Source organism: Heptranchias perlo, chromosome 21 (genome assembly GCF_035084215.1).
Source record: "Heptranchias perlo isolate sHepPer1 chromosome 21, sHepPer1.hap1, whole genome shotgun sequence".
In the NCBI taxonomy this organism is placed as follows: domain Eukaryota; kingdom Metazoa; phylum Chordata; class Chondrichthyes; order Hexanchiformes; family Hexanchidae; genus Heptranchias; species Heptranchias perlo.
The window spans coordinates 5,140,237-5,159,228 of NC_090345.1; the positions used below are offsets into that span (position 1 = coordinate 5,140,237).

Sequence of the window (18,992 nt, forward strand, 5' to 3'; positions counted from 1 at the left end):
TCACAACGGTGACTACACTTCACAAGTACTTCATTGGCTGTAAAGCGCTTAGGGATGTCCTGAGGACCAAATCAACTCAAATCCCTAGACCTGTTTCGACTTAGCTCAGTTGGTAGCACTCCCACCTCTGAGTTATACAGATCACGAGTTCAAGCCCCACTCCACCTAAGCAAATAATTTAGGCTGACGCTTGAGTGCAGTGTCGAGGGAGTGCTGTCAAAGGTGCCATCTTTTGGACGAGACATTAAACCGAGGCCCCGTCTGCCCTCTCAATTGAACGTAAAGCTCACACGGCACTATTCAAACAGCAGTGGAGTTCTCCCGGTGCCCTGGCCAACACTTAACCCTCGGCCAACACAAACAAAACAGATTATCTGGTCATTTATCTCATTTGCTGTGCACAAATTGGCTGCCACTTTTATCTATTTAAAAACAGTAACTACGCTTCAAATTGTCTGTGAAACACTTTGGGACATCCTGAGGATGTGAAAGGTGCTACATAAATGCAAGCTCTTTCTTCCACCGTTACCTCAGCATGACACAGAAAAGAAAGGCTGAATTGCAAGAAAAAGTCGAAGGTCTTGCATTTTTCTAGTGCCGTGTCACATCTTGCAGTAACAGCTCATAGTGCTTCATATATGACCAATCACTTTGAAGTGCAGTGACTGTTGTTCTGTAAGAAAACGTGGCACCCATGAGTGTACTCCAAATCCCACAAAGCAGCAATGGCATGGATAAAAGAAAGGAAGAATTAACTCGCATTTATATAGAGCCTTTCACAATCTCAAGGATATTTGAAAGTACTTTACACTTGTTCACAGTAAGGTCGCACAAACAGCAAATGAGGTGAATGGTTGGATAACCTGTATTTTTTGTTGGTGTTTGTTGAGGGAGGACTGTTGGTCTGGACACTGAGTGAACTCGCTGCTCTTCTTAGAAAAACTGTGGAAACTCCTCTCACACTCCTGGATAGGAAACAATTAAAAGCTAGTTGTACCGAAAGGCAACCCTTCTTTCTCATCTAACCTCCAAATTGTAACCTTTCCTGTCTCTCTTCATTTTATTGATCTATATAACTACTGTCAGTGCTCCTCTGAGCTTTCTGCACCCTCTTTCCCCCTCCCTACATGCCCCATGTGTTGAAATCAAAATCATTCATTTCCAGCACCTCAAATCTATGGAACTACAGACCTCACTAACTTCCCTTCCTCTTGCAATAATATAAAATAAAGAAAGACTTGCATTTATATAGCGCCTTTGACAACCTCAGGATGTCTCAAAACACATTACAGCCAATGAAGTACTTTTTGAAGTTTAGTCACTGTTGTAATGTAGGAAACACAGCAGCCAATTTGCGCACAGCAAGATCCCACAAACAACAATATGATAATGATCAGATAATCTGTTTTAGGTGTAGGTTGAGGGATAAATATTGGCCAGGACGAACTCCCCTGCTCTTCTTCAAAATAGTGCCATGGGATCTTTTACATTCACCTGAGAGGACAGACAGGACCTCAGTTTAATATCTCATCTGAAAGACAGAACCTCAGACAGTGCAACACTGGAGAGTCAGCCTAGACTATGGGTTCATGCCTTGAGAGTAGGACATGAAAGCATGACCTTCTGACTTAGAGGTGAGAGTGCTGGCAACTGAGTCATGGCTAACCCAAGCTTGGTGTCACTTAATCATTTCTGCCTATTTTTTTTCTGTTCAGCATTGGTGATGTTATTACACTATGGGCCCTGCTCTGTGTCTCAGCAACAGAATAAATGGATGGCTGAATGGCCTGAGATAGGGAATTTTATTTTTTTAAAGATGCCTGGTTTACACTATAGAAATGCCCATTTTAAAATCACATTGCCAAGTCCAATAGCAGCAAGGAGCTCAGGTGACATTTGGCTGATTTTCTTTCAACCCCAGTTAGGGATCGCCAACTCTGGCTGGACATATTCGTGGAGGTTTCATCACATGACCTCCTGCCTCCAGCTGCCCCGCCCCCACACTCCCACCATTGGTCGCCAAAAACATCCATCCTCACGACGCCCTGCCTTCCCACACCAATTGGAAAGCGAAAAGACTTTTCATGACCCAATTGCATGATTCTTGACTGTCTGTCAACCAGCCTTCCCCCCCATCTCCAGTATTTTTATAGCTAATAAACAGAAGTGTTCAAAGAAAATGAAAAAAAACACACACAATTTTTAAAAATTATTTTTCTCTTCCCGGGTTATTGCTCGCAGCAGTGGCCAGGGAGATCAATCTTCAATTTCAGGAGATGCCAAGCCAATCCTGGAGGGTTGGGAACTCCCCTAGTCTCCCAGTAGAACCTCTTGTCAGAGTAGAACCAGTCCCATTCTGACCTCTCTGTCCTCGGCCTCTTACACTGTTCCAATGAAGCTCAATGGAAGCTCGAGGAACAGCATCTCATCTTTCGATTTCGCACTTTACAACCTCAACATTAATTTCAATAACTTCAGATCACAATCACTGCTCCCATTTTTTTAGTTGTAAACAATTTTACAACACCAAGTTATAGTCCAACAATTTTATTTGAAATTCACAAGCTTTCGGAGGCTTCCTCCTTCCTCAGGTGAATGTTGTGGAAATGAAATCCTCGAACCCTTCGCATTTATAAATCACAGAACAATACCTGGTGATTACAGATAGTCTTTCCAACTGCCCGTTGCCAAGGCAATCACAGTGTGCAGACAGAGAGGTGTTACCTACAAGGCCACCGAATATACAAACAACCAAAAAAAAAACAGAGAGAGAGAGGCAGAAACATAGAAACATCAGGAAGGAAGAGAAAGACAGCAAATGACCCGTTATATTAAAAACAGATAACATTTGTTCGCTGGTGGGGTTACGTCTAGCGTGACATGAACCCAAGATCCCGGTTGAGGCCGTCCTCATGGGTATGGAACTTGGCTATCAATTTCTGCTCGACGATTTTGCGTTGTCGTGTGTCTCGAAGGCCGCCTTGGAGTATGCTTACCCGAAGGTTGGTGGCTGAATGTCCTTGACTGCTGAAGTGTTCCCCGACTGGGAGGGAACCCTCCTGTCTGGCAATCGCGGTGGCCTTGTAGGTAACACCTCTCTGTCTGCACACTGTGATTGCCTTGGCAACGGGCAGTTGGAAAGGCTATCTGTAATCACCAGGTAGTGTTCTGTGATTTATAAATGCGAAGGGTTCGAGGATTTCATTTCCACAACATTCACCTGAGAAAGGAGGAAGCCTCCGAAAGCTTGTGAATTTCAAATAAAATTGTTGGACTATAACTTGGTGTTGTAAAATTGTTTACAATTGTCAACCCCAGTCCATCACCGGCATCTCCACCCCATTTTTTTAGGACAGCTGGTGCTGGTGATGATTCTGCTGTTGCCATTTCTCCTTTAGCCCAATCTTTTGTTCCTTTACTTGTCCCATTACCATCCCCTTTGCCTCCCACCATTATCCCTTTTGTCATTTAATCACGCCTGCCCTCCACCCTAGTGCAGATCTTCCCTTTTGTTCTTTCCTCTCCCCCCTTTCCCTGCCTCCATACTTGCTTAAAAACTGTTAAATCTTTAACTTCTTCCAGTTCTGACAAAAGGCCATCGACCTGAAACGTTAACTCTGTTTCTTTCTCCATAGATGCTGCCTGACCTGCTGAGTGTTTCCAGTATTTTCCGTTTTTATTTCAGATTTCCAGCATCCGCAGTATTTTGCTTTCGATTAATAGGAACTCAGGAACAGGAGTAGGCCATTTAGTCCCTTGGGCCTGTTCCGCCACTCAATGAGATCATGATTGATCTGTGACCTAATTCCATATACCTGCTTTAGCCCCATATTCTTTCATACCTTTGGTTAACAAAAATCTGTCAATCTCAGATTTAAAATTAACAATTCAGTCCTATTATGCGCCCCAGTCCTAGACTCCCCAACCAGCGGAAATAGTTTCTCTCTATCTTCCCCTTAATATCTTGAAGGACCGATTTCCCTTAGCACAGGGGTCGGTGACCAGGGGGCATAGATTTAAAGTGATTGGTAGAAGGATTAGAGGGGAGCTGAGGAGAAATGTTTTCACCCAGAGGGCGGTGGTGTGGGGGGTCTGGAACTCACTGCCCGAGAGGGTGGGAGAGGCAGAAACCCTCAACTCATCTAAAAAGTACTTGGATGTGCACCTGAAGTGCCGTAACCCGCAGGGCCACGGACCCGGAAGGTGGGATCGGGCCGGGTGGCTCTTTTTCGGCCGGCACGGACACGACGGGCCCAACGGCCTCCTTTCTGCGCCGTAAATTTCTACGGTCCAATCCTCCCAAATGGTCAATTCCTGGAGACTCCAGGCCAACCCGGGAGAGGGTTGGGAACCCGGTAGAACCAGGTGTCAACGCCGGAAGTTTATGGCGGTGACTGGAAGATGACGTGATGCCGGAAGTCGGTGCATCACCTGACCCAGTTGCGCTGCGGAGCGCGGCGCCGCTTCCTGTTAGTTGGGCCGCCGTCGCCTGGAGCCGGATCCCCCCCGGACTCGCCGCGCCCTCGCAGGCCCCAGCTACCCCCCCCCCCCCCACCCCGGCAACATGGACGAGACCAGCCCGCTGCGCTCGCCGCTCCAACCGCCGCCCGACACCTACTTCGCCACCGCCCAGCTCTCCCCGGCCGCTGCCTCGGGCCCCTCAGGTTTCGGCGGGCGGTTGGCGGGCGGCGGTCCCGGTCCCGGAGCGGGAGTGCGGGTGCTAGGCCCGGCCCTGGCCTCGGCCTCGCCCCCCGGCTCCCCCGGCTCGGCCTCGGGCCGCGAGCGCGAGCGGCAGCCGCTGCTGGGCCCGCGAGCGCTCAACGAGTTCCCGGAGGAGCCCGAGTTCGCCGAGGTGATCCGGCGGGCCGAGCATGCGCAGGAGCTGGGCATCCACCCGCAGCGCATCAGCCAGGGGTCGAGCGGGAGCTACTTCATCCCGGACCCGGCGGGGGTGAGTACCGGGGTGGGGGGGTGTACCGGGAGTACCGCGGGGAGGGGGCAGGGGCACTTGGGACAAGGGTAAGGAGTGTCGGGGGGGGGGACGAGGGGTACCTGGGGGTATGGGGGGCAGGGGCGAGGCGTACCTGGGGGGGTGAGGCGTACCTGGCGGGGGCGAGGAGTACAGCGGGGGTAATGGGGAAGGGACGAGGAGTGCAGCGGGGGGTATGGGGGGGGAAGGGACGAGGAGTGCAGCGGGGGGTATGGGGGGGGCAGGGGCGAGGAGTACCTGGGGGTATGGGGGGGGCAGGGGCGAGGAGTACCTGGGGGTATGGGGGGGGGCAGGGGCGAGGAATACCTGGGGGTATGGGGGGGGCAGGGGCGAGGAGTAGCTGGGGGTATGGGGGGGGCAGGGGCGAGGAGTACCTGGGGGTATGGGGGGGGGCAGGGGCGAGGAGTACCTGGGGGTATGGGGGGCAGGGGCGAGGAGTACCTGGGGGGGTGAGGCGTACATGGCGGGGGCGAGGAGTACAGCGGGGGTAATGGGGGAAGGGACGAGGGAGTGCAGCGGGGGTAATGGGGGGGAAGGGACGAGGGAGTACAGCGGGGGTAATGGGGGGGAAGGGACGAGGGAGTGCAGCGGGGGTAATGGGGGGGAAGGGACGAGGGAGTACAGCGGGGGTAATGGGGGGGAAGGGACGAGGGAGTGCAGCGGGGGTAATGGGGGGGAAGGGACGAGGGAGTACAGCGGGGGTAATGGGGAAGGGACGAGGGAGTACAGCGGGGGTAATGGGGGGGAAGGGACGAGGGAGTACAGCGGGGGTAATGGGGGGGAAGGGACGAGGGAGTACAGCGGGGGTAATGGGGGGGAAGGGACGAGGGAGTACAGCGGGGGTAATGGGGGGGAAGGGACGAGGGAGTACAGCGGGGGTAATGGGGGGGAAGGGACGAGGGAGTGCAGCGGGGGTAATGGGGGGGAAGGGACGAGGAGTGCAGTGGGGGTAAGGAGGAGTGGTGGGGTGATAGTGTGCAATTGTAGGAGGGGGGAAGTGGATTACTGGGGAGGAAGGGCGGAGGGAGGAGGGGGGGACGGGAGAAGGGAAAGGTATATGAGGGGGGAAGGGGCAGACACGGAACACTGAACTCCAAGAGGAGATTTTTTAAACCTAAATCTGGGAATGGGGAATGAAACAATCCTGAGACTTAGAGGGCCAAAAGTGATGTAAATAAAATAATACTGTTCCCATTGGCGGAAGGGTCGAGAATCAGAGGACACATTTAAGGTGATTGGCTAAAGAACCAAAGGCGACACGAGGAAAAACTTTTTTACGCGCGCACTGTTATGATCTGGAATGCGTTGCCTGAAAGGGCGGTGGAAGCAGATTCAATCGTGGCTTTCAAAAAGGAATTGGATAAATACTTGAAGGGAAAAAACTCAGGGCTACGGGGAAAGAGCGGGGGAATGGGACTAACTGGATTGCTCTCTCAAAGAGCCGGCACGGGCCGAACGGCCTCCTTCTATGCTGTAACCATTCTACGATTGACTGTTTCATGATTAATCTCAATCTGTAACCTCTTCCCGGAACACCAGTGGCCCTGGACGCAGCCCTGTAGGTGCTCCTCTGACTCCTCAGCGAGTTTAGCCATTGAGTAGCTGGGCCATACAGACCAGGGAGGTTCCAGGCTCATTCCTAGTCTGTGCTGAGTCAGCTGATCTCAGCAGAGGTAGGGGCATTACAGATGGCATTAATGCCCGAGTTTGGAAAGTCAGCTTGGGTTCCCACTTCTGATCACTTTAGCAAACTCGGGCTGGAAATGCGCGTGTGGACTTTGGGCGAGGTCTTTGATTAGGAGCTGAGCTCAAGAAGGAAAGGGCTCTCATTTATATAGTGTCTTTCATAACCTCAGGATGACCCAAAACTCTTTACAGCCAGTTAAGTACTTTTTGAAGCGTTGTAATTCAGGAAGTGTGGCAGCCAATTTGTGCACAGCAAGGTCCCACAAACAGCAGTTTTGCTGGTAAACCATTCGAGTTTTGATTTTGTACTTTTGTTTCAGGAGTGCATGGATTGAAGCTCTGTAATCACGACTTGTTATCCATTATTCTCTGATCATTGCTTATCAGGACTTGCAGCATTTATACACGGTGGGGGATGTTAAGTAACCTAAGGCTCAGTTGAGCTAAAGCGCAGCACCTGACTCTCCCTCACGTGTTTTCTTTCTGCCAGTTTTCTGTCTCGAAGAGGTGGACTGCTGCTTCACAGGTAGCGGAAGCTCAATGGTACCTTCCGTTCTTCATGTGCGAGCTGAGACTCTTTGACAATGGAAGGCATCGCAGCCGATCCAGATGTCCCCACAAGCACGCTTACAGCAGGGTCACGGGATTGCGACCTGCTCTCTTTCTCACTCCTCCCCCTCCCACTGGCCCAGTTGCTGAGGCAGGTTGCGTTAACCCTACAGTTGAGATCTGTTATCTAGCACACAGCAAGAATTGATCATGGGAACTATCTTTGCCCTGTGGCTCAGCACCACACAATGCAGTGCACCAGAGATACCGTTCTTTAATGAATGTCCCATGTCTCATTAAATGAGGTTGATGCAGTGTCTATTTTGGACTTCGAAATGGATTAAATCAGTCACAGTTATGAGCTGCATTATATAACTATGGCTGTACAGTGGTCTATCATTCCAATTTTTCCATCGTGATCTTAAAGGAAAATTATAAAAATTAAATTAATTTTTCCAACAGTGCTGTTTTTTCCGATACCTTGACCAAGAACTTGTGGGTATTACAAAGACCAGTCTTGTCCTTACTTGACATTTAAGCGGGGATAACAGGGTAGCAATTGATAATGCAAACCCTGGCTCATCTCCCTCCTTAACATAATGGGACTGAAATCAGCTCACAGAGCACACAGTTGTTGGGGAGGGGGGAGGGTCGGGGTCTGAACCATGGGACCCTCTCGTTCGGTTCTTTCATTTTGGTTTCAGACAAATCCAGAAGGTGGTTAGAAGAAATGTTTTCATGCTAAAAGGTTTTTAGAATATAGACTGCATTTGCCACAAGTGAGCATTGAAGTGGCGTCGGCCTCAACATTCCTAGAGAATTAGGAAAACACTTGGAAGAAAAATATTAAAGGATATGGGGGAAGAGCAGGGAAACGGGATTAGAGTAGAGAGCTCCTTTGTGGAGCTAGCTCCAGCAGAAGTACGATGGGCCGAATGTTTCTCCCTCTTCAACACAGACAGAAGAAAGCCAATCAGTTTATAATCGTGGTCCCTAGCTAGTTTAGATTGAAGTTTTGCTGTCTGGTACCTGGTTTAGAGTGTTCACTTTGTTTGAGTGTTGCATCTGACCAATACTTGTGCGGTCAATGTTGATTCTCTGGACGATCCCCTGCGCGCTCTCTGAAAGATTTGTGTTGTAACAAGTTTATTGATCAACTCGCAATCAGAAGCTATTGATCAGAAGGGAATGGTAGTGCTGTCTTGTATGAAACGTAGAGGACAGTCCAGAAATACCCCAGGTTCAATACTATCCCGGTTGGTGTAAAATGGCCCCATCATTAGCCACAACACCCTGGGTTGGGCTTTGGGGGGGATAAACAAGTTCCTGCTCCTGATGGTGCCTGCATAAGAACATAAGAAATTGGAGCAGGAGTAGGCCAATCGGCCCCTCGAGCCTGCTCCGCCATTCAATAAGATCATGGCTGATCTGATCCCAACCACAAATCTAAAGAACACAAGAAGTCGGAGCAGGACCCGGCCACATAGCCCCTGGCCCCTCTCCGCCACCCACAGGGCATTGACCGATCCGAACTCAGCTTCATGTCCAATTTCCTGCCCGCTCCCCATAACCCCTAATTCCCTTTACTTCTAGGAAACTGTCTATTTCTGTTTTAAATTTATCTAATGATGTAGCTTCCACAGCTTCCTGGGGCAGCAAATTCCACAGACCTACCACCCTCTGAGTGAAGAAGTTTCTCCTCATCTCAGTTTTGAAAGAGCAGCCCCTTATTCTAAGATTATGCCTCCTAGTTCTAGTTTCACCCATCTTTGAGAACATCCTTACCGCATCCACCCGATCAAGACCCTTCACAATCTTATATGTTTCAATAAGATCGCCTCTCATTCTTCTGAACTCCAATGAGTAGAGTCCCAATCTACTCAACCTCTCCTCATATGTCCGCCCCCTCATCCCCGGGATTAACCGAGTGAACCACCTTTGTACTGCCTCGAGAGCAAGTATGTCTTTTCTTAAGTACGGAGACCAAAACTGTATGCAGTATTCCAGGTGCGGTCTCACCAATACCTTATATAACTGCAGCAATACCTCCTTGTTTTTATATTCTATCCCCCTAGCAATAAAAGCCAACATTCCGTTGGCTTTCTTGATCACCTGCTGCACCTGCATACCAACTTTTTGATTTTCTTGCACTAGGACCCCCAGATCCCTTTGTACTGCAGTACTTTCCAGTCTCTCGCCATTAAGAAAATAACTTGCTCTCTGATTTTTCCTGCCAAAGTGCATAACCTCACATTTTCCAATATTATATTGCATCTGCCAAATCTCCGCCCACTCACCCAGCCTGTCTATATCCCCTTGCAGGTTTTTTATGTCCTCCTCACTCTCTACTTTCCCTCGGGTGAGGATAGGATCTGGCTTAGTTGTAATGCCCCTGTGCTTGAATAGCCTGCTGACGCGCTCACTACCTAGGCTCCTGCGTGAAAAATTGGGAGAGGTACTGGCGAGCAAGCATCTGTGACTTAAAGAAAAGAGAGCAGAAGCTGAAAGGAAAATTCTCAGTAACATAGACTCATAATCTGTGGATCATCAATATGTGCTAAATTTGGAGGTGCTTACTGTTGGATGTAATCAACCACTCTCCTGAGTCGAATTCCTTGTCGTTGGCTACTTATTGCAGCCTCTTTTTTGAAGACTATATATATTGCTCAGTGTAAAGGCCGAATTAAACCCTTTTGACTGAGTATGACATAGGTTCAGGCTTGAGTGACACTAAAGATTAAAGAAACTAAACCCTTTTTCCGCTCCCCACCCCGCAACTGGAGTGCTGGATGTGTGGGAGCATATAGAATCATACAGCACAGGAGGAGGCCATTCGGTCCATCGTGCCTGTGCTTGCTCTTTGAAAGAGCTCGCCGATTAGTCCCGCTCCCCCTGCTCTTTCCCTATAGCCCTGCAGATGTTTCCGTTTCAAGTATTTATGCAGTTCCCTTTTGAAAGTTACTATTGAATCTGCTTCCACCGCCCTTTATTGCAACTAAGTCAGATCCCATCCTCACCCGACATAAATCATAATGGGCCAGAAATTGCGTTGAGCGGCGAACGGACGTTGCCCGCCGCTCTTAAGTGACTGACTCACCCACAAACTTTTTGTGGGATTCTGGACGTCAACTTGCTTTAATTGAGACCTGCAAGAAGTGCAGTGGTCATTCCCAGGTTTCTCTGAGCTGAGAGGAGGAGGAAACTCTCTTTCTCTCTTTCTCTTTTTTTCTTTCTCTTTCTCGCTTTCTTTTTCTCTTTCTCGCTCTCTTTCTCGCTTTCTTTTTCTCTTTCTCGCTTTCTTTTTCTCTTTCTCGCTTTCTTTTTCTCTTTCTCGCTTTCTTTTTCTCTTTCTCGCTTTCTTTTTCTCTTTCTCGCTTTCTTTCCCCCCCTCAATCAGCTGAAAGCATCATTGACAAGCTGCGCAGTCAGAACCACGGGCGTGAAGCTTCCTTCACAAGCCGTGCGGACTGAGAACCAGGGGGTCTCGGGTAGATTAGTAAATGCTCTATAAGATTAGATAGAGAAAGCGAATTAGAGAGGTTAACATTAAAAGACAGAGGTAAAAGGTTCAAAGAATATGCAAAAAAAAGTAACAACTTTAATTTTTTTTATTATAAATGTCTCCAACAATTAATATCGGGAGGAATGAGACTCCACGTTTTTAAAAGTTACCTTTCAGTGCCAGAGCGAATGTTTGGCAGTCATTAATACTTACCATGCCGATAAAAGTTTAAACCTAAAAAAAAGCCAGCGTATCTTTTTTATGGAGAGATTAGTTTGTTTCCTGCTGGGCAGTCCAGCAAGTTCGTGGTGGTCCATTCATTCAGCCGGTGAGATCTCTTTAACGCGACGCTTTCAAACGAGAAGGGCAAATGGTAGAGCGATTTCTGCGTTTCACTGTGTGCGTGCTTCCGTTTGCCCTGAAATAACGGTGAGCCCTGTTTGCCTCGCCGTTATTTTTTGAGCAATTTCTGGGCCAATATTGCAGTCAATGAATATTGGGATTCAACATTATAGTGCTGAATCAGATTATCAAACTGTACATTGATTTCTGACAGTTGAATGTTTTTGTGTATATTTCATGGCTCTGAAAGTAGCTTTTCCCTTGTGGGTATTTCTTCCTAGTTTTATTTTACTCCCACTGGGGAGTTGGGCGGCCTCGCTCCAAGACCCTCGCCTTCATCGTTGAGTTGGTGTCGCCGTATTACCTGGGTTAATGGCGACCTTTTTTTTTTATCCCTCCGATACCTTTCCATGGCGGCAATCGTGGACTTGCGGGGGGGGGGGGCCAAGGGAATTTCTAGCAGAAACCCCGCATCTCATTGCAACAGTCAGCGCCTCATGGTCTGTAAGCTGTGCCTTTAGTACCTAGCTGCTCTGGGACTGGAACCTGTGACCATCAGACCATGCGATATTAAACTCTTTGTCTTCCTGGAGCATCAGGCTGCTCTGTTGCTACAGTATTAGATGACCTATTGTGTTTAATAATCCCTCCGCTCAGTTGCTAAGTGACGTTCTGTGGAGAGAAGCAGAATTCTAATTTAATGGTACCTCACCACCTCCAACAGGAAATTGTAAAGTGAAATGTCTGGAAAGGAAAATGGTGACCTGGTATTTTACCGGAAATAAACTTGCGGCCCCAGTCCTCTAAACCAGTAGTAGTTTCTCAACCACCGCTTCCCAGTGCGTTCAGTTTACGCAACGGGCTGCCTGGAAGCAAAGAGCAGGAGAGACAAATTTAAAAAAAAAATGAGGAGTGAAGTCAGAACAGATTGAGGGTAATCATGTTATGGAATAAAGAACCAGAGGCAAGCACTGAAGTAAACAGTGTAAATGGGGTCAAGATGTGTTTCTGGAGTATGAAGGGGTTGAGGGATGTGATGTGGAGGGATTGAAATCTTATCAAAATGGAGTATGGGCTCATGGGACCCAGTGGTCACTTTCGGGTTCCCAAAATAAAATGCTGTTCTGGTACCGTCTGTGGAGACCTCCCAGCGATCTATCGTTGATCCCCTCCTGTACATGCTGCCCCCTGTTACCCACAGACATGGGCTCCGCTTCCACGCATCTGGTCTAATGTCTAGTCTTGGATGAGTTGCAGTCTACTCCAGTTAAACGTGGAAGACTGAAGCCGTCATCTTCTGTCTCCATCACAAACCCTGTACCGTGTTGCCGATTCCATCCCCTCTCCCTGACCGCTGTCTCGGGCAGCACGAGACTGTCTGCAGCCTCTGTGTTTTATTCAACCCTGAGCTGAGCTTCCGACCCCATGTCTTCTCCATCACAAAGACTGCCTATTTCCACCTCTAACGTCACCCGCCTCCACCCCTACATCAGCCCACCTTCCATTTAAATCCTTGTCCATGTCTTTGTCACCTCTAGATTGGTGTCCATGTCTTCAAATGCTTAGGCCCATGCTCTGGAAATCTTCCCCCAAACACTTCCGCCTCTCCCTCTGGTCAGCCCTCCTAATATCTCCTTTGGATGTTTTTCTATGTTAAAGGTGCTAAATAAATGCAGGTTATTGTATCCAGGTAGATGTAGGTGTGCACCGTGGAATGCACTGCCTGAATGGGTGGTGGAAACAGATTCAACAGTAACTTTTAAAGGGAATTGGATAAATACTAGAAGGGAAAAAATTTGCAGGACTATGGGGAAAGAGCAGGAGAGTGGGTCTAATTGGATAGCTCTTTCAAAGAACCGGCATAGGAGCGATGGGTCGAATGGCCTTCTGTACTGTGTAGGTGGGTATTATGCAGTGGTCCAAAAAGCTCGCTTCTAATATTGTAACTCACCCAGCATCGCCTCCAACTGCAATTTGAGCTGCATGTAAACTACCGCTAATAAGTTGTAATGTAAATGTAGACTTGGGGCCTTATGAGGGTGAAGAGAGGACGGGGCCTCGGTTTAACATCTCATCCGAAAGCCGGCACCTTTGTCAGTGCAGCACCCCCTTAGTCCTGCACTGGGAGTGTCAGCCTGGATTTTATGCTCGAGTCTCTGGAGTGGGACTCGAACCCACGACCTTCTGACTCAGAGGTGAGAGTGCTACCCACTGAGGCAGTCTGACTTGGAGGAGTGCCCTGAGGAAAAGGGTGCTAACGGGTGGGAAAAGCCCCTAAAATCACATGTCCTTTCTGTTCATATTTTCACTTCCTCTTAGTTCTGATTTGCATTGTGACATGAGTAAATTGGGTTAGGCTGAAGGGAGCCTGTCTGGAGCTGTGCAGGATGGGGAGGGGTTTGGGTAAAGGGGTGAAGGCCCTTGATTTCTGGTTCGTGCTGAGTTAGCTGATCTCAACTGGGTAGCAATAAGAATGTTACAACGGACCCCAGCACCTCTGGGATGGGGAGAGAAGAGGCCAGCTAATAAAATCAACCACAGACACCGCTCCTGCTGGCTGTTCCTGTGAGCACCCGCTTGGGTGAGGGGAAGATCAGGGCTGGGCTACGACTTTCTCCTCCACACCCCCCAGCCTCCCCAATTGTTCACTTACTGTCTAGGCTCACACATGATGAATGGACATTTGGGTTGAGGTATAAAGAAAGACTTGCATTTATATAGCACCTTTAATGACCTCAGGTCCTCCCAAAGCTCTTTACAGCCAATGAAGTACTCTTGGAAGTGTAGTCACTGCTGTAATGTAGGAATGATGTGGAATGTAGGAAAGCACAGCAGCCAATTTGCGCACAGCAAGATCCCACAAACAGCAATGCGATAACGACCAGATAATCTGTTCTAGTGATGTTGGTGGAGGGATAAATATTGGCCAGGACACCGGGTTGAACTCCCCTACTCTTCGAAATAGTGGTAGTGGGATCCTTTTACGTCCACCTGAGAGGACAGACAGGGCCCTGGTTTAACGTCTCAAATGAAAGGCGGTGTGTGGAGCCATACTCCAGCAAGAGTTGGTCTTGACAAGTGATTTTGGCAGAAAAGAAAGCCCATTTAATGGGTTCAGTCATGGCCCGAGGGTTCTGGTCAACGCCAGATGTGGGATTCCAGCTCGGGCAGTTTCTGAGACATGTCTGAGGTGCCCTATTTTAGAGGAGTCGCTTTGCATAGGGGATGGGCAATAAATGCTGGCCTCGCCAGCGATACCACATTCCATGAACGAATTTTAAAAAATACTCAGTTTGTGTACACAGCTGCTGCCTGATGACCTCTCACGTTAGTGAGAGTATTTGCGGTGACTGGGAGCCAGAATTATTTGGAGCTTCTGTTTAACCAAAAAATTAATCACCACTGATTATGAAAGCCTCCATCAGACGGTACGGATGTGCACTTGCTTCCCTCTGGTATCTCCCTAAGTGGACTCCCTTCCACAAGTGCTCAGCAGGCTGTTTGGCCACCTGGGGCATCACAACCACGCCCGGCCCTGTCCCCCCGGGTGAATTGGTTTGAAATGTTTTTTTGTACTGTGCACGTGGAGAGTCTGTCCAGCTAGTAGCTCAATCATACAGACCAGGAGGGTGTCTCGATTTGATCCCTGACCTTTACTCAGCTGCTGGAGTTGGCCTCAGTACCCTGGGATTGAGGATCAATGAGGGTACCTGCTCCACTCAGCTGTCCAAAGATTCCTGGAACGTAGGTGTCAGTTGTGGATAGGATTGGGTTTGGGTGTGATGCCCCACACACTTGAATAGCCCACAAACACTCACTGTACTCCAAGCTCACAGGTGAATAATGGTCAGTAGGGAATTGTGTCCCAGCAAGTACAGTTTGGACCTTAGAGCTTGGACAGACAATCTATAACAGGGTGGATCGGGTGGACGTGATTAGAGCAATCTGAGGTGATGAATTAAAGGGCATCCCACAAGGAGCGTGTTGCATGATGTTAAAGGGTATTGACTTGTGTCTGATTTTCCTGAATCGTGTTATCAATGCCTTGAATTAGTTCAGTGATGTGTTCACTGTGACCAAACATTGGGATATATATGTATGTATGTGTGTATATATTTTGTATTACGTATATAAGCTTTAACAAACAGGAGTAGGTACAGATGAGAAGAATACTGGCAGTGAGATACGGTAATCAAATGGAGTGAATGTGAAAGGAATGGCTTCACTCAAAACTACTTTCTCTTTCCCCCTCCCTCCCAAAGATGGGAGAATAAAAGTTGCAACTTTAGCCTTGAATGCAACTGAGAAGGGACTTTAATGGTGCAGTAAATGTAAACCTGGAGCGCCATTCTAGTTAAACCATGACAGGACAAGGAGCAAAGGTTCAACCTGCTAAATGGCGGATTTAGCACTGATGATGGTGATCCATACCTGAAATGAACTTCTAGGCAGGGCACTGGAGGAAAAATCACTGGGATCATTTAAGAGATGGCAGTTTTCATCTGAATGGATGAGCCTAGAATAGGCTGCCTTCTCTGTGTATCTTGTGACCTTTATGTATTTGGATTAACTGGGAGGAAACTGGGCTTGGCTTCACATCAGACTGCTGGACTGAGACCCTGTGTTCACATCGGTGATGGGAGCACAGCTCGTCTGCGCCAGTGAGTAGATTCCAAAACGTGCAGGTCACCGAGCTCGTGCCGCTGCCTCATGACGTTTTTGCAAAGCAGGGAAATGTACGGTGCAGTGAATGAGGCCCCAGCTTCTGGGTATAAACCTGGCCCAGACTAGGATCAAAGTCTCGCGCTCACTTGATCTCGTGACTAAGGGTCTCCAAGTTCCACGTGGGAGTGGGTCCACAGCATAAAATTAACCCTAACCCGGTACTAAATTGGCAGTCTTGAGGCCAAACGGGTGACCAGTTCAGAGAGTCATCACACGAGATGTAGGGGGTGTTTTTCTGATGGGGCCGAGGCATATTGGGGCAATGCGGGAGGTGTTTGAATCTGCCACTAACTTTGCTGTACTTAACCCGGGTAACAGACTGCCATTAACTTTATGGCCACGAATACATCAACTCCTTCAAAACCACTTCAATCTAACTGTTTGCTTTTTGCCCTGTGTAAAACTGTTCAGATATTGATGAGACTTATTTGGACTAATTCTCTCTCCCTCTTCATCTACCCAGAAAATTATAGGTGTTTTTAAACCTAAAAACGAGGAACCGTACGGTCAGTTGAACCCTAAATGGACCAAGTGGCTGCAGAAGCTGTGTTGCCCGTGCTGCTTTGGCAGAGACTGTCTCGTTCTCAATCAGGGCTATCTCTCGGAGGCTGGGGCTAGCCTGGTGGACCAGAAACTGGGGCTTAACATAGTGCCGAGGACTAAGGTAAGTCATTGAGCTTCCAACTTGATCTGAGACAAATGGACTGTCTGTGTTTTTCTTTTCTCTTTTTGTATCTTCCCACCCCGCCCCCAAAAGTATAGACTCCAGAGACTTGAACGTAAAATCTAGTCCGATACTCCCAGTGCAGTAGTGAGGGAGTGCTGCACTGTCAGAGGTGCCGTCTTTCCGATGAAACAATAAACAGAGGCCCCGTCTGTCCTCAGGTGGATGTAAAAGATCCCACCGCACTATTTCGAAGACGAGCAGGGGAGTTTTCCCTGGTGTCCTGGCCAATATTTATCCCTCAATCAACAGCACTAAAACAGATTACCTGGTCATTATCACATTGCTGTTTGTGGGATCTTGCTTTGTGCAAATTAGCTGCCATGTTTCCTACGTTGCAACAGTGACTACACTTCAGAAGTACTTCATTGGCTATAAGGTGCTTTGGGACATCCTGAGGTCGTGAAAGGTGCTATAGAAATGCCACTTCTCATCCAAAAGACCTTCAACAGTGCAGCACTCCCTCAGTACTACACTGGGAGTGTCAGCCTAGATTCTGTGCTCAAGACTTTGGAGTTGGTCTTGAATCCACAACCTTCTGATTCAGAGACGAGAATGTTACACACTGAGTCACGGGTGAGCGGAGGAAGGAAATTAAAAAGCATTATCCTTTTTTTAAAAAAAAGCAGGAATTTTTAAAATAGATTTATCACTTAATTAGGGACAGACAGAGCACAGAAGTGTCATTTCTTTTCGCAATGTCCTGCGAAAATGGTACTGTAGAGGCCAAGTATCTGGGGCTGAGGCTCGTTTTCCTTTTGTGGAGCGTTACTAAGTAATTGACAAATGACCTCATTCTAACTTGTGCCTTGATTAACAGCCACAGTCAGCACTGCTGCAGTACACAGTGTTGGAATGTGGGTCTGTGCCTGTCATTTCCATACATTGAGCTCCTGGTTTCAATCCTGCCACTATAGTCAGTTGCCAAATAGAGCCCAGACAGAGAAACTATGGGGCCAATACTTGTCTTTCAGTAGGGTGCTTTCACTTGCTCCTCTGTGGCCTCACCCCAGCCCATCAGTGTAACCATCTCTAGCCCTACAAAATGAGCCCAGCGCCCCCAAACTCTCTGTTCCTCCAATTCTGGCCTTGTGTACATTTCCTTGTGTATCTTCAGTCACTTGGGTCCCACTCAAATCCCTCGCCTTCCCTTCCATCCTTTGAGGCCACTCTTAAAGCCCACCCCTTTGATCGCTCTTCCTAATCTCCTCCTTTGGCTTGGTGCCTGTGTGTCTATTTTTGCTCCATGCATTGGTACATTTTCTACAGTAAAGGTGTGATTTAAATGTTTGTCACAGCAACAATGCTGGTTCCTAATAGTGTTCCCCTTTTTGTTTCTGCTTAAGAGGAGGAAAGGGAGAGTGAACAATCTAGAATCCCAACTTGCCCAGTGTGCCACGAGTGAAGGTCCAGAGGGACATGGAGCAGCAAGTTTGATTAGAGCCACAAATAATGTACCATTGCTTGTACACCGTAACCATCACTGGGTACCTTTTCAAACTCAAAACCCTCGCACCCCACAAACTCTCCAAAGATGCCACTAAATGAATAATTATGCAATAAGGCAACCCTTGCAACTTTCTGTACTTGTCACAGGTGGTAAGAGGCTTGACGCTCGTCAAAGCGACCAGGTCGTGTGACATCAGCTTATTCTGATTACTCGGAAGGTTTGCACCCGCGGTAGGGCATTCCCAAAACTAGACTGGGTGCTGCGCTAAACCACCTGAGCTGTACTGTATGAGTCCTGGCTGCCCTTTGCTATTCTTAACTTTGTGATTCTCACTTTCTCCAGGTGGTCTATTTAGCAAGTGAGACCTTTAATTACAGTGCGATCGACAGAGTGAAATCCCGGGGGAAGAAACTGGCCCTCGAGAAAGTGCCAAAAGTCGGGCAACGATTTAACCGGATAGGTCTACCTCCCAAGGTACTAGGTTACATAGAATTTACAGAAACAGGCCATTCGGCCCAACAGGTCCATGCCGGTGTTTATGCTTCACACAAGCCCCCTCCTTCCTACTTCATCTAACCCATCAGCATATCCTTCTATTCCTTTCTCCCTCATGTGTTTATCTAGTTACCCTTTAATTGCATCTATGCTAGTTGCCACAACTACTACTTGTGGTAGTGAGTTCCACATTCTTACCACTCTGGGTAAAGAAGTTTCTCCTGAATTTCCTATTGGATTTATCTCAGTCTTACTTGATGCCATTTTTGTGTCCTGACCTTTTGTATAATGTTTCTTTTTTTCTGCACTAAGTGAGGGTGTGAATTTTGTTTCTTTAATATATTTTTCTCTCCTGAAGGGATGACTTTTGCTGGGAGGGAAGTTGGGTTGGTGCCAGATGCCCTCATGGCTGCATGAGGGCATCTGGCCTACATGGCTGTTCATGAGAGTCCAGTGACTTGTGGCAGGTCACTCCATATTGGGGAGCATGACCGTCAAGCACTCGCCTGTCCTCACCTGATGTTCATAC

The 18,992-nt window shown here is 48.1% G+C and overlaps 2 protein-coding genes across 5 annotated transcripts in view; one reads left to right on the forward strand and one right to left on the reverse strand.

The window, feature by feature from the left end:
- The window catches only part of cdc25d (cell division cycle 25 homolog d), a 23,512-nt gene extending 18,738 nt beyond the window's left edge, over positions 1-4,774 (reverse strand). For 3 of the 4 annotated variants that reach the window (XM_068002017.1, XM_068002016.1, XM_068002014.1), the window contains exon 1: positions 4,619-4,774. The gene's annotated coding sequence lies outside the window, so the exon portion shown is untranslated. Of the gene's footprint in view, positions 1-4,165; positions 4,333-4,618 lie in introns of those variants that run through there. The other variant, XM_068002015.1, reaches the window with a different exon arrangement.
- The window catches only part of pi4k2a (phosphatidylinositol 4-kinase type 2 alpha), a 26,444-nt gene continuing 11,962 nt past the window's right edge, over positions 4,511-18,992 (forward strand). Inside the window, exons 1-3 of the mRNA XM_068002013.1 lie at positions 4,511-4,951; positions 16,258-16,458; positions 18,311-18,442. Of these exons, the coding sequence (XP_067858114.1) occupies positions 4,565-4,951; positions 16,258-16,458; positions 18,311-18,442 (720 nt within the window). The 5' untranslated portion in view covers positions 4,511-4,564. The remainder of the gene's footprint in view (positions 4,952-16,257; positions 16,459-18,310; positions 18,443-18,992) is intronic.